The following is a 14,427-nucleotide window of genomic DNA, read 5'->3' as shown; positions in this document are numbered from 1 at the left end:
TTTCAGCTGCAGAGTCGTCTTAGGCTATTTTTCAAAAATGGAGGGAGGTATTAATGTGCAGCCTTAAATTGTCTCAGTAAATGTGGGTTGTTTTTGTTTGTTTTTTGTTTTGTTTTGCCTGGGACTGTATTAGGATATTTGTAGGTACCTACAGTTCCAGTTTTTTCTGTATGGTATAGGAAAAAAAGACTACTTTTTTTGTCTCTCTCTCTTCCTATATCTCTCAGTCTCTTTGCCAATCTCATAGATTTACAATGTGGTTTTCCTTGAGGAAGGGTGGTTCTGTGGTTTAGGCACTGGACTATGATGTCTTCCATAGACTTCTTGTTTGACTTTGGGTCAGTCACTTAATCTCTCTGAGCCTCAGTCCTCCACCTGTAAAATGGGGATAATCGCACTTCCCTACCTCACAAGAGTGTTGTAAGCATATGTTCCTTAATATTTGTGAGGCACATCAAAGAATAAGCCTATTACAATAAACATTCTTTGCTGTAAAACTTCATCTGGAAGAATAATAAACAACATTGCTAAACATCTGTAGAGAAATAAGTGTTACATCAAAGTGATATGCCTCATAAGTTTAAAAGCTGAACATGGAACAGATTTCCTTCCGTTATTCATTGCAAAAAGTGCTTAAATGTAAGATTCCACACTGACGAATATATTCTGCATCTCACAGTTTGGGTAAGTACCATATAGGACTATAGAAATGACTATATTCGAGCTGTATACTATATACTAGCCCCAACTGTGGCTAGTACCAAATGTTTCATGGGAAGATAAAAGTAACCTTGAAATAGACACTTATGGAATAACTTGATGATAGAGGAAGTTCTTTAACAACATCACTAATGGTATGTCTACACTGCAATTAGACACCCGCAGCTCACCCATGCCAGCTGACTCAGGCTCGCAGGGCTCGAGCTAAGGGGCTGTTTAATTGCAGTGTAAATGTTTGGACTTGGGCTGCAGCCTGAGCTCTGGGACCCTCCCACCTCAGAGTCCTAGACCCTAGTGTCCAGCTTGAGCCCAAACGTCTACGTCATAATTAAATAGTCCTACAAGCTGAAGCCTGAGTCAGCTTGCAAGGGTCCATTGAGGGTTTTTAATTGCAGTATAAACATACCCTAAGTCAGGGGTCGGCAACCTTTCAGAAGTGGTGTACCGAGTCTTCATTTATTCACTCTAATTTAAGGTTTCGCATGCCAGTAATACATTTTAACGTTTTTAGAAGGTCTCTTTCTATAAGTCTATAATATATAACTAAACTATTGTTGTGTGTAAAGTAAATAAGGTTTTTAAAATGTTAAGAAGCTTCATTTAAAATTAAATTAAAATGCAGAGCCCTCTAGACCAGTGGCCAAGACCTGGGCAGTGTGAGTGCCACTGAAAATCAGCTCGCGTGCTGCCTTCGGCACGTGTGCCATAGGTTGCCTACCCATGCTCTAAGTGTTTGACTTAAGTAGATACCACTTATCTAGTTCTATTTCTAATGTAACTGTGGATGTTCTCATCAGGTTTATAAATATATATTAGTTTCTTAATCCAACTAAGATCTGGACACAGAAATTGTACATTGTATAAAGAAGTATTTCTCTTTATCAGTTTTAAAATTGTTGGCTTTCAGTTTCATTGAATGTCCTCTTGTTGTTGTACTACTAAGAAGCTAAACAGGAGTGCCCAATTTCTCTTCTATGTACCACTCACTATTTTGTATACCTCTATCATGTGCCCTCTTATTTGTCTCCTCTGCAAATTAAATAGTCCCCCTCTATTCAGTCTTTTCCTATGGAAATCTTTAATGCATCTAATAATTTTGGTCATCCAGATCTGGAACCATTCTGTTTCTGCTCTATCCTTTCTAAAATATAGTTATCAGAACTAGATACAGTATTCCCTTTTATAGAAGAAATTCTAATATCAGTTATTTTCTAACCCATTCTTCATACATCTGATCATTTTGTTTGCTTTTTTGACCACGACTATACATCGAGCATATGTTTTCCTGCACTGTCTACAAATCTGCAGAATAGAAGAACGAGGAGGGAATTGATAGGTGCTTTCAACTACCTGAAAGGGGGTTCCAAAGAGGATAGATCTAGATTGTTCTCAGTGGTACCAGATGACAGAACAAGGAGTAATGGTCTCAAGTTGCAGTGGGGGAGGGTTTAGGTTGGATATTAGGGAAAAAATTTTGACTAGGAGGGTGGTGAAGTACTGGAATGGGTTACCTAGAGAGGTAGTGGAATCTCCTTCCTTAGAGATTTTTAAGGTCAGGCTTGATGAAGCCCTGGCTGGGATGATTTAGTTGGGGATTAGGTCCTGCTTTGAGCATGGGGTTGTACCAGATGATCTCCTGAGGTGCCTTCCAACCTTGATATTCTATGATTCTATGATAAATGATACCCAAGACTTTTTCCTGAGCAGTTGTAAATATTCTGTAGCAGTTGATATGGTACTGTAGCTACTCTTAAGAATGGAAGTATAATTATTGCAGAAAAACTATTGATGCACCTCTGATGGTGTCTGGAATTACAATCAATTTAATATGCTCTGTTTTGGCTAGGATTTATGCCACCATTTTTTTTCCTGTATATATTCATAGTTTATATATTGGATATAGAGAGAAGAAAATAACATCTTAATGCAAGTACTTTGTCCCTCCATGTTCTCATTCTTGTTAGTACAAAATGGCTGAAGAGAATTTTCATGAAATTTTCAATATCCTGCTTTTGGTATCTGACACAATCCTTTGAAAAATTACATGAATGTACAGAAAAGCAGTGTCTCATTATAATACAAATGGAGAGCATCTTTGTATCATAAAATTTTAAGTCTGAAATGCTCAGGCATTTAGGACTTTACATAAATCTGAGTGATGGCAGATATGCTATTGATCATCTGAACATATGCTGGCTCAGTTTAAATGAATCTACTTGACTTTATTTTCTTTGCAGACCACAGATGATATCCTGGTGGCCTCGGCTGAATGTCCCAGTGATGACGAGGATATTGATCCCTGTGAGCCGAGCTCAGGTGGGTTAGGTTAGTCAACTTTTTTATTCCTTTCTTTTATTTCATATTTGCATGCTGTAGTCACAAAAAGAATCTGAATTGGCAAATCTTTTCTGAAGCAGTGGGTAGAGATTGGATGACGGGCCTTCACTTATATACTTATAATATAGCCAATCCTCTCTCTTGGCAAGGAGACAATTTGCAAAGCTAGCTAATGGGAGCAAGTTGTTGGTACACCTGAGCTGAACACCCTTACTATGTGGTAAGGTAAATAATATAATCTCTCTCCAAAAGGAAAAATGTTTACCACAATTTTGAAAGAAACAAACCCCTTGATAAATTTGTTTTTAAAAGGAATATTATACCCCATAACCTTAAAAATAATCCAGCTGCCATATTAAAGTAATGTGAACTTTTTTTCCTTGAATGTGGTGGGTGTGAGTTGTTCTTTTATCATCTCTTTTGAATGGATACCTGATTGTTCAGTATTTGTCACAGCTCTTATTATTAACTAGGACTATGTATTGGTTGCATTTAACTTGTCACTCACCTTAGATGACTTGGTAATATCTCAGTACTTGCAGTAACATAGTTTAGCTATCTGAAGTAAAATGGGTAAAATTTTATGTGACTACTGTATGCATTTTAAGTGCAAACAGAGGAAACTTGAACAATGGCCTGTGTGTTAAGGTGAACAACCAAAAGAAGCACTTCATCTTTGGTGCATAAGAGCAACTAGATAGGAAACACAATGATTATTTTTCTTCATCCTAGGAGATTTTTATGTCAGGTCAAAAAAGAGAGGGCAGATTTGGCCTCAGACGTAGATGTGCATTTCCCATTGAAGTCATATAGAGCCACATGCTCTCGTTCAAGGGAAGTTTCAGTAAAGGTGAATGAGATTGTAGCCTGTGCCTGTCCTAGTGATTGGTTGTTGTAGTCACCTCCTTCCTGGGTAGTCAGTGAGAAGATGTACCCTATGGAATGACAGACTAGGTCGTTAAAGAACTTGTACGTGCCAGGTTGGTCTGCTAAGGTTTAAAGTGGGGTAAGACACCCTGGGTCACAGTTCCTGTCCCTTCAAAGGAGTCTGAGTTATGTTAAGGAACACCAGTCTATGGCGAGAGAGATGAAATGCCAAGGCTAAAGTACTAGTACTTTCCAACTGACTAATGCATCAGCTTGAAAATTCCTGCTCTTTTCAGAACACTATTTTACTTGCAAAGGTGCTATAAATCATGGGCAGGACACACAGGCACTGAGACTAGAGTTTCTGTACACTTCAGAGTGAAAATAAATTTCCATAATTTATTCTGGTATTTCCTTCTTATTTTCGAATTCTTGAGGATAGGAATTCTGTCATTTGCCCATCATGGATCAACTCTATATAACATTCTTCTCTTTTGTGGCTCTGAGCTCATCCCTGGCCAGCTGCTAAATTAGGTCCAAGCAATCAGGTAGTGCTGTCCCATTAGCAAATTCAAGCCTGGGTGGCCACTGTACTTCTATGATCTTGTGTTAAAACACTTGCCTGCCCCCCTTGAAGGAAACAATAGCTGTGAAAATGTATTTACAGTGTCTCAGTCCTACAGCTGAAATTTTTACCATCAGTCACTGTCAGACCAGACAGAAATGTGTCTGAGACTATTTTAATCCGGAGGCACAAGGCTGCAGATCTCACAAATCTTACTGGGCCTGGAGCCTTGCACACTCATTTAGCTGGTGGAGGCATGAGTAAAATAAAGCTTTGTGACGAGTTATCATTTCTATCCTAATTATGGCCCAGAAGTGAATACAAATGTGGTGTCTGGACACAGCCTTGCTGATAGCTTTATGTCCATTAGATTTTCTATTTCTTCTGATCAATCATCATCAAACAATGCTATTCATTTTCTGTTTGTTTAAGAACAGTTTCACTTTTTCACTTGTTGCATTCTCAATTGCCAATGCTTAAAAAATATTTCTGGATTGGTGCAATGCTAGAAATCACATTCTCCAAAATGCCCATTATCTTGACTGTTTTATGCATGATAGATAATATTATCCACATCTATACACGAGTTCCCCTCCGTACTCTGCAGTTCCTCAAAGAGTTGCCCATCATCCTCTCTCCATCCAGCTGTTGGCCGGTCCTGTCCCTTTTTAGAGCAGCATGGGCCAAAGGAGTTGCTGTAGCCCTAAAGCAGCAGTAACTCCCCAGCACAGCTCCCTTCCAGAGAGATTGTAATGGCCTTACCTACCCTGAATAGCACCTTATTCTATGAGCCTCACTGATTTCAATGGGACTACTGTCTGTGGAAAACAAAGTACTATTCAGTGTGAATAGGAGTATTGCAGTCTGGCCCCCTAGGCCTTGTGAGAGGGAAATGCAGTGCTTTTATGATGTTATCATGAGTCCTGTGATTTTGGTGATTGTCTTAAAGCCCCAGTGGCTGGGGAAACAAAAGGAGATTGCATGAGATTTCATTTAATCAGAAAGTGTTCTGCCCTTGAAAAGCTTGAAAACAGTAGCAAGTGCAGCCTAAAGGCTCAGAAACCAAAAAGCAAAGAAAAGAGCCCCCATATTACTATTATTATTACTAGAAAATTTATGATTTTTAAGTCAACCTCATGATTTGGGAGAGGGCTGATTCTTGATTTTTGAAAGCTTGGGGTTGGCAATATTTTTAAATGGGTTCCTCCTGCCCTCTAGAGCTGGCATGGTGACTGTAGATACTGGGGTTGCTTCACAGAGAGGTTCATTGCTGCTCTACTCATCTTTTCTAGTATCTGCTTTTGTGAAGCAAAGGATGTGTGTTTCAGGATAATATGTTCTTATCTCCTGGCATTATTTTCGGACGCTTGTGGGCTGAGATCCCATTAAATTTCTTCTCTGGCTCTCTGACATCCATTCAGCCAGGGAAGGACCCACATTAGCGTAACAGGGAGAGGGGAGACAATGTGGCATAATTGGAACTCCCAAGAGGACATGGAGCTTGCACAGCAGGGATGCTGTGACAATGGACAGGGACCAAACTCAGCTGAAGTGTACTGACCGAGCCATATGAGGATGTTTACATAATGTTTGCTCGTAATTTCCCTAGTTTAAGCCAAAGCTCTTAGTTCCACTCATGCACACGTCTTTTTTTAAACGCTCATTGAATAAATGCTGTAACAGCATGATCTTTCTAGAACTAGGAGAGATCCATCCAAAAAAACAAAACAAACCCCTTTAATGCTAAGGTCTACAAATTGAATTACAAAATCTTCTATACATGAAAAGGAAATGGTGACAGCCTGCTCTACGTACAGCTGATGGTTATTATAAACATATTGATTGAGCTAAATTATTGATTAACTAGATTTATTTTTAAACTGGGGCTTCATCTCCTGAGAGAAATGTGTTGCAGAGTTCAGGGCTGCTAGCTAGCCCTAGTGTATCACCATCAGCTTTGCTTTCTGTGCACCTGTCTTCTAAATAATAAATGTGAGTATGCGACTTGCAACAAATTTCATATGGGATATAAAAATGTAGCACAGATTAGGAGCTGCTAAACTGCAATCCCATAAACATGTCTAGAACACAAAGTCACAAAAATTATAATTGCAGATTTCACTGTAGTGTACAAACTGCTAAATGTGCCATAATTGGATGAAGTCATAACAAATTTATTAGCATGGAAAACTTAGTGAACATATTTTATTTGCATTATGTTTAGCAAGGAAAGGCAACATGTTATGTTTTCTACAATATATTCTCACCCCCTTCCCCTCTGCAAATCATTACTTACCCCAAATAATAAGAATAAGAATAAGAATAATATCCTCTAAATTTCCCTTCATCCAATAAATGAAGTCATAAAACACTTCATCATTTTGTTTTGTATGCAAGTTGTGGAAAATTTTGTTTCCTAGAAACCAGTCCAAAAAAGAAGGCCCTGAATAGTCTGCTAATTCCACCTGATGAGCTGTGAAGTGATGGCTGGCAAATCTCCACTTTGCACATTAAAGGCTTTGTTCTACCTTCTCCCAGGCCCTGTGCAGACCACAGCTTTCTATAGCATTTCAATTAGGAATAGTGCCACACAACTCATTTAATCCAAGTATAATGGGCTGGAATTTAGTGTGCAGCCACTGAAGCTTTCCAAAAAAAAAAAAAAGTAAAGAGGTGAATGTGTCCAAAATGGGTCAAATAAAAGCAAAGCCACTTTAATTATTCAAGGTATTGGACCAGATGAGCAGAGTTAAAAATATTGGGTTCAATTCTAAATTAGGCCCATTGATGTGTGTCACTGGGTGTCTTGGAAAAAAGAGTGCCAGCTGGTGCAAGTGTGTGGACATGCTGTAACAATTTTTTCAAGCTACCTGCAGACAACAATGCTTATATTAGAATTGATCCTCAACATTTCAAAGCCTCATCAGAAATGGGATTGGTAAAGGTGTCACTTGGCTGTTTTACTTACTGCAACCAGAATATACAGGAGTGGGAGCATTGGCAGGGTCATATTTCCAAGTGAAAACTTCTTTGTATTAGAATTATAGAATCATAGAAGATTAGGGTTGGAAGAGACCTCAGGAGGTCATCTAGTCCAACCCCCTGCTCAAAGCAGGCCCAACCATAACTAAATCATCCCAACCAGGGCTTTGTCAAGCCGGGCCTTACAAACTTCTAAAGACTTCCACCACCTCCCTAGGTAACCTATTCCAGTGTTTCACCACCCTTCTAGTGAAATAGTTTTTCCTAATATCCAACCTAGACCTCCCACACTGCAACTTGAGAACATTGCGCCTTTGTTCTGTCTTCTGCCACCTCTGAGAACAGCCTAGCTCAGGGGTCAGCAACCTTTGGCATGTGGCCAATCAGGCTAATCCACTGTCAGGCTGTGAAACACTTTATTTACATTGTCCATCCACAGGCATGCCCCCCCCCCCAGCTCGTAGTGGTCATGGTTTGCCATTCCTGGCCAATAGGAGCTGTGGGAAGCCATCATCAGCTAGTTTTTAGGGCCCCTGTTCAACACTGATTCCTTGTTCTGACAGAGGAATAGGATTAGTGATTTGCATGTTATCATGTGATATCCAACATGTGGACAGAGATACTAGGGACTCAATCCTGCAAGGTGCTGAGCACTCTGGCCACAATCTAGCAAAGTACTTAAATGTGTGCTTACTTTCATATATCTTGGCTGGAGTGTTCAGAACCTTGTAGGAAGTAGACCCAGGAGTGAAGGATATGGAGGCAGTGGATTGTCAGACATCAAAAGTGGAAGCACTACGATTAACAGCTGGTCTACCAGCTTATTTCAGTGAATCCAAGTAGCTCTCATGGTAAAGTCTTGGTCTTGGAGGCAGAATAGTGTGTGTGGTATGCAGTGCACATTTGTTACTTCCTACCTGCCTACATTTCCCCTGCAGGTCAGTTAAATAGGATAGGAGATGGATTAAAACCCCAATCTGAATACCAACAGATTTTGAGTTGTGGATCTAGTTCCAGACTTCACTTGATCTCTCTTTCTCTAATGAGCAGAACCTAAATCCTGACTCTGAACAGCCTGAGTCCATCTCTAAACATGTTTTGGTTTTTTTTCATTTCCTATCACAAATTGTTGAGTTGCAATAAACAGTTGCCACTTTTCACCACTATAATGGGAACACCAGGAAAAGTGATTCCTTTAACAGATATCAGTTTAAATACTCCGTATAGCATCCCTTACAATGGCAAACTTAAACGCCAATGAAATTTGCATTGACTCTACTGACTTTTTGTTTCTTTTAGTGAAGTTCATACCGCTGAATCCTGCACTTCTTGCTCAGGCAAAATTCCTAAGTTTGTAAAGCATTTTATGAACATTTGGGTCTAAAGTATTCTATAAATATAAGACATGATGATGTGATTGACATAATCACTAATTAGGGGTAGTTTAAGATGTGAGGAGGATATTGGTGCAAATCTTGTAAAAATCTGCTGTCACTGGAGTATTTATGTACAGTTACCAAAAAAAAAAAAAGAGGAGGTGAGGGGGCACAAATCCATATCCCTATGCCTGGCATCCCCACTCAAGTACATCATCCAAAAGCCAAAGAAGTGCTTTCATATATTGAGGAAAAGTCATCCATTTTGCTACACAGAAGGAATGAAGTCAGAGAAAAGAAGCAATGCACATTTCCGTGAAAAGAACAAAGCAGAATCCTAAAAACAACACACAGTTCAGTCTGAGTCTGATTTTAAAACTCCTTAAAGTTAAAATCCTAGCTAGTCATTTTTCAGAGTGTTACATATTTGGGGCCAAATTCTGCTCACTCCAGTTTAACTAACTAGGAGTGAGATCAGAATCAGACTCACTGCAGGGAAATTATGACTCATGATCTTTATGGCTCAAGACATTTAAGAGCATTCATGCTCCAATCAAATTATATTGAAGTTTTTTGTGGGTTGCCAATATTTAAAAAAAAAGTCACTGAGTTACTATTGAACCAAGCTTATTAAATGTGTTCACTGTAATAAGCACACATACATACGCACCTGTAGCACAGCCTGAGTATTGTGCTTTGCATGGTCAGCTCCACTGGGGCGGGAGGCGAAGGAGGATTGGGGCTGGTATTCACCTCACCTACATCGGACTCCAACAAAGTCTCTTGCTGACCAGACTTTCAGCCTGTGGGCTGGAATAACAACCACAACTCTTCCACTCAATTCAGAGGAGTTAAGCTACTGGACCCAAGTAAATCCAGATCCAGTAGCCTCTCTGTACCATCTTATTAATGGCCAGTGTGGTACCACCCTTTCAGTTTTCAGTTGAGACTTTAATGGCTCAACAAGCTATATAAGGGTTGCTAAAGTTTAAGAAAAAGACTCCTCAGGTGTATGCCCTAGGTGGGTTTGACAGAGATATGCATTGTGTTTGGGCTTTGATCCCCAGAGTCCATTTCTTATTACCACCCCCTATCTGATGTGTGGCTATTCTACCCACATCTCTCTCCCATGGAGGATCAATTCCAGGCTGAAATGATGTGTAAGGCCTTTCACAAACCTTCTACAGCTAGATGCATTTCACCCATTACAAAGAAGATATTTATCATGAAGAGGGCACATCTCATCTATTAAATAATTAATCATAATTATCTCAGAGAAAATATCACTCATCATATCATCTTTGTAAGACTGGCTTTGTTCTACATTTTTTTTCCTCAGAAGAACCTGCAGTTCCTCAGAAACCAGTTTAATTATCCTCTAATAGCCACCAAAATTGCTGTTAAAATTGCACAGTTTTAAGTAAATAACAAAAAGGTGTGACTGACAACAATGTCACGTATTACGTGAATATTAATTCAAAAATGTACTGATCCTTTGTCAATAGACTGAGCTATTAATGTCTATCAACCAGAATTCTAGGAATGGCAAATTTCAAGCCCCCAGCAAAAGAAACATTTTTTTAAAAGTTCTAGAAAAAGGCAAGGGTGAAAACTGATGCTTGGTCAGTTAGATCAATGCTAAGCCAGACTCTGACAAGATTCTCCTTCTGGCTATACGTCATTGAGTAACCGGGGTTAGGGAACAGAATTATAGCTTTTCAGCCATCACTAAGTGCATCTGAATGCTACCAATGAAGTACTGTTATGAAAGCAGCCAGAAACAATGGCAAGAAATTAAAGAGGAATTTTTTTCATCAAGCAAATCATTTTTTGATAACTTATTTCTCCTTAAATGTTTGTTTTTGTTTGTTTTTGGTCTCCAGTTGTGGCCGTTCTAACACTGCTGTTGTTCATATCTCTAACACAACCATGCTCTGTACCATCTCATGTGTGCATGTTTTCTTTCCTAGTATGAAGGATATCCACCCAGCACAAGCTAATTTTTGAAACAAATAAAAAAACCCACCTGTTGTTAGTGATAAGTGCATTTTAAAAATAGAATTCTGCTAACCTGGGATGCTTTTCTGAATGCATATTACTCAGATCTAGCTTTGATTTAAAGTCCAGGAATGCACTCTTAAGAGTTCTGTACTGAGAGACACTGACTACAAATCAGAGCAACATGAATGCATCTGAGGACAGAATTTGTGGGCCTGATTTTCCTCTTGCACATAGTAGTTTACACCTGTGTAACACCAATAACCTCATTGACATTTTAAGCCCAGTAAGTAATGTTGGATCAGGATCAATCGAAACCACTTGAAATCCTGAATTATACCCCATGCAAGCCCATTGACTTTGGTGGAGTGTCAGTGTGTAATTTAGGGCAGGATTTTGCAATGCAGTACTTGCTGGAGTTGGGTCCTTTCACAGTATATACCAGTGAAAGGTGCACATTTAATAATGATTATTTATTATTTGTATTGTGGTGGTGCCTGCCTAGTGGTCCCAGTCATGGATCAGGGCCCCATTGTGCTAGGCACTCTACACACACACACACACACACACACACACACACACACACACACACACACACACACACACACACACACACACACACACACACACACACCAGAAAGATGGTCCCTGTCCAGAAGTGTTTACAACCCAAGTAATTATACCATTTCCCATAAATTCTCTGCAGATTAGACAAAAGCTTTATTCTGTCTTTATGACAGTTTGTACAAATCAGCCATATTATAAACAGTGAATCAGCACAAATAGACACATTAGACAATGCTGCTGAAGGAGTTAATTCTTGCCCTACCATGAAAGAAGGCTCTATTTCTTCTTTAAAACCATGGAAAATAACATACTTCTGTGACTCAGCTGTGAGGGAATTCAAAGTCAGAGCTGTTATAGATTGTGCTGTTATCTAGGATATCTCGATTGAAATATGAATGGAGCCCTTAATTCAGATAAAGGACCAAGTCATGCTTCCCACTCCATACCTCTGATCCTGGAAATCACATAAGCAGCTGGAATCATGTGTGTAAGTCCCGTTGACTTACTTCAATGGAACTTAATTATGTGCTTTAGTGCTTTCCTGAATCAGGGCTCATGAGATAAAAGGTCCTACACAGAGCAAATGAATATGATTCCTCATGTTCTTTTGGAGCAGGAGTGATTTTAGAAGCCTTCACATTCCCTGCATAATATGAAACTAACTCCATGGGAGTTAGATGAGGCAGGCACTGAGTGTGTTAGAGTCTGGGAGCATATTCCAGCCTTGAGGATGTGGAAGCTGTCATTCTGTAACCAGCAGGGAGGAGGGTTTCTGCCCCCAGTCCTGTTACTTGGGCAATGTACTGGGAAGAAGATTTGGCTCAAAATCCATTAAGGGGGTGATGCATAATACCCATTTTCTGGAAGGTGTATCGTTCATATGCTTCCTCTAGGAAACATCACTCCTTTCTCAGAAAACACTGACATCAGCCCATAGGCAGCTGCTCTGCCGTCCTCCTCATGCTAACAGTTGTTGAGTGGGTGGGGATTTTAAATAAAAAACATTAATATTCATACATTTGAAACAGAAAAAGAAAAAAGAAAGAACAAGAGGAAGGAGATGCTACAGAAAGACATCCAGAATTCTTTACTAATATTACCCTTAAAATGTAGAGAAACAACAATAAAACAAAAAGGCAGAGAGCAACTTAATTCATTTAAAGTATATGAGGCAGAGAGCTTTGAGACATAAAAGATAGAATTGTTATCTTGAGAGAAAGAGAAACAAGTCTGACGCAAAGCACAGCAATTACTGAATGAAGCACAGCATCGATCTTAAAGCAGATGCTGACTACCACCTGCCTGTGGATACATGACCATGGTCTCTTAGAGGAAGCAATTTTGCTTTGCATCAGGTAATAAAATGATCTGTATCACAATGTACAGTGCATGCACAACTTAAATATGAGAGTAGGGATTGTGTCATTAAAAACCTTTTGCAAGTCTTTATTATTAACAAGTAAATGAATGTACCTGTATCTTCATAGCATTCAGAGTCAGATGCATTCATCATTCATGGAATAGGTCAGTAGGAATTACTTGTATTTACAATCCGTGTGTCATCTAGAATTAAAATCTACAGGATTTATTTCTAAGAAAGAGGATAATTGGTATTTATTTTTATTTAATTTCATTTCTGCATTATCTAGATGGGTGTTGCTAACATATTTTAAATAGATAGCATTTCACAGGCTTTAAAGTGCTTCGGAGTTGGTTAATCATGTAAAATCCATCTCTCTATCAATCTGTCTCTCTGTTTTTATCTTATTTACCTTTGTTTGTAATAGCACATTTGTGACTGAGTGAAAGGTCTATGTCCAATTAATCTTGCCCATTATTGGGACATGAAAACTTGTCCACTCTCTGGCATCTTTGTTGGCCATCTCAGCAACAGGTCAGTGACCTCCAGTGAAGAATGATCTATACTTTCACTCTTGAAAAAGTCGGGCGATCCTTCCAGGTCACGAAGGAGGCACATTAGCAGGAGAGCGTGAGGAAGCCTGCATTGCCATTGTCCATGGAACTACAGGAATCTGCAGATAAACAGAGAAATTCAGTCTTCCAGTACTTTTCATAAATGCTAAATACACTGATATGACTATGAAATGATCTCCTAGGTCTGTAATTATCTCAGATCATGTGTAAAACACAGAAGTCACTGTGGGTCAAATCCTTAGTCTTGGCACAGATAAACCTTCCTTTGATTCAGTGGATTTTTGTCTGATTAAATAAAGGGGGGAGAGGGAAAGGAGTTTTCTTAAGTATGGCCTATGAATCTGATCCAATCCCATAACAATCAATGGAATGGGTCCCATTGACTCCCATGGAAATTAGATCAGGCTCTGCATAAGAACTGCAAGGTTTGGCCCTTATTAGAAGTCAAACAAAAGCTAGAAAATATGTTTTCTATTTGTAGGGTTGGTCATTTAAACTTATTGTAAGATTCTGTTCCCTTGAATCAAACTATAGAGTGTTTAGTTTGTTAGGTTTAAATAACTGAGTTGCTGCAGTTTCTTTGAAATTAAATGATACATTACTAGAGGCTTAAGCACATAGAAAATTAATGCAGATACATTGTTTCCCTCAAGCAACACTTTGATATTACTCCTAAAGCTGATTGGCTATGTCTAATGCATATATTTTCTTATGAACTGGATTGCTTGGCCCAAACAATCTCCTGGCAGCAGTGAAACAATGTTGTCATTACCATGTAATGTGTATGTGTATCTGTTTGTGAAAGGAAACCTTTCCCCATTCCCATTTGTTATTACCTTCGCTTTGACTGATGTGTTAATACAAGAATTAGAATGCTTTGTCAGTTAGTATTGTAAAGTTTATAGCTGAGGTACTGGGCCTGAATTGTTACCACTTTGCACAATTTCCATGCCAAGGTATCTCCAATGGCACAAAGTTGGAGTAATGCAGTGGTGAATCAGAGCCATTAAGCATTCATAATAAATTTACTTTGTTTCAGATACTGTTTGGAAGAAGGAATGGTTAGAATAGTGAGAGTTT

At 39.0% G+C, this 14,427-nt stretch overlaps 1 protein-coding gene across 23 annotated transcripts in view; it reads left to right on the top strand.

Annotated features, from left to right (window-relative positions):
• NRXN1 (neurexin 1) overlaps positions 1–14,427 on the top strand; it is a 1,269,767-nt gene that overhangs the window by 1,243,195 nt on the left and 12,145 nt on the right. For 17 of the 23 annotated variants that reach the window (XM_039529862.1, XM_039529854.1, XM_039529856.1 and 14 more), the window contains one exon: positions 2,958–3,045. In XM_039529862.1, the coding sequence (XP_039385796.1) occupies positions 2,958–3,045 (88 nt within the window). The remainder of the gene's footprint in view (positions 1–2,957; positions 3,046–14,427) is intronic. The other 6 variants (XM_039529861.1, XM_039529858.1, XM_039529853.1 and 3 more) reach the window with 1 other exon arrangement.

The sequence above is a fragment of the Mauremys reevesii genome, linkage group 3, assembly GCF_016161935.1.
Source record: "Mauremys reevesii isolate NIE-2019 linkage group 3, ASM1616193v1, whole genome shotgun sequence".
NCBI classification, from domain to species: Eukaryota; Metazoa; Chordata; order Testudines; family Geoemydidae; genus Mauremys; species Mauremys reevesii.
Note: the sequence above shows the minus strand (reverse complement) of the source record. Positions and strands in the feature narration are given on the sequence as shown.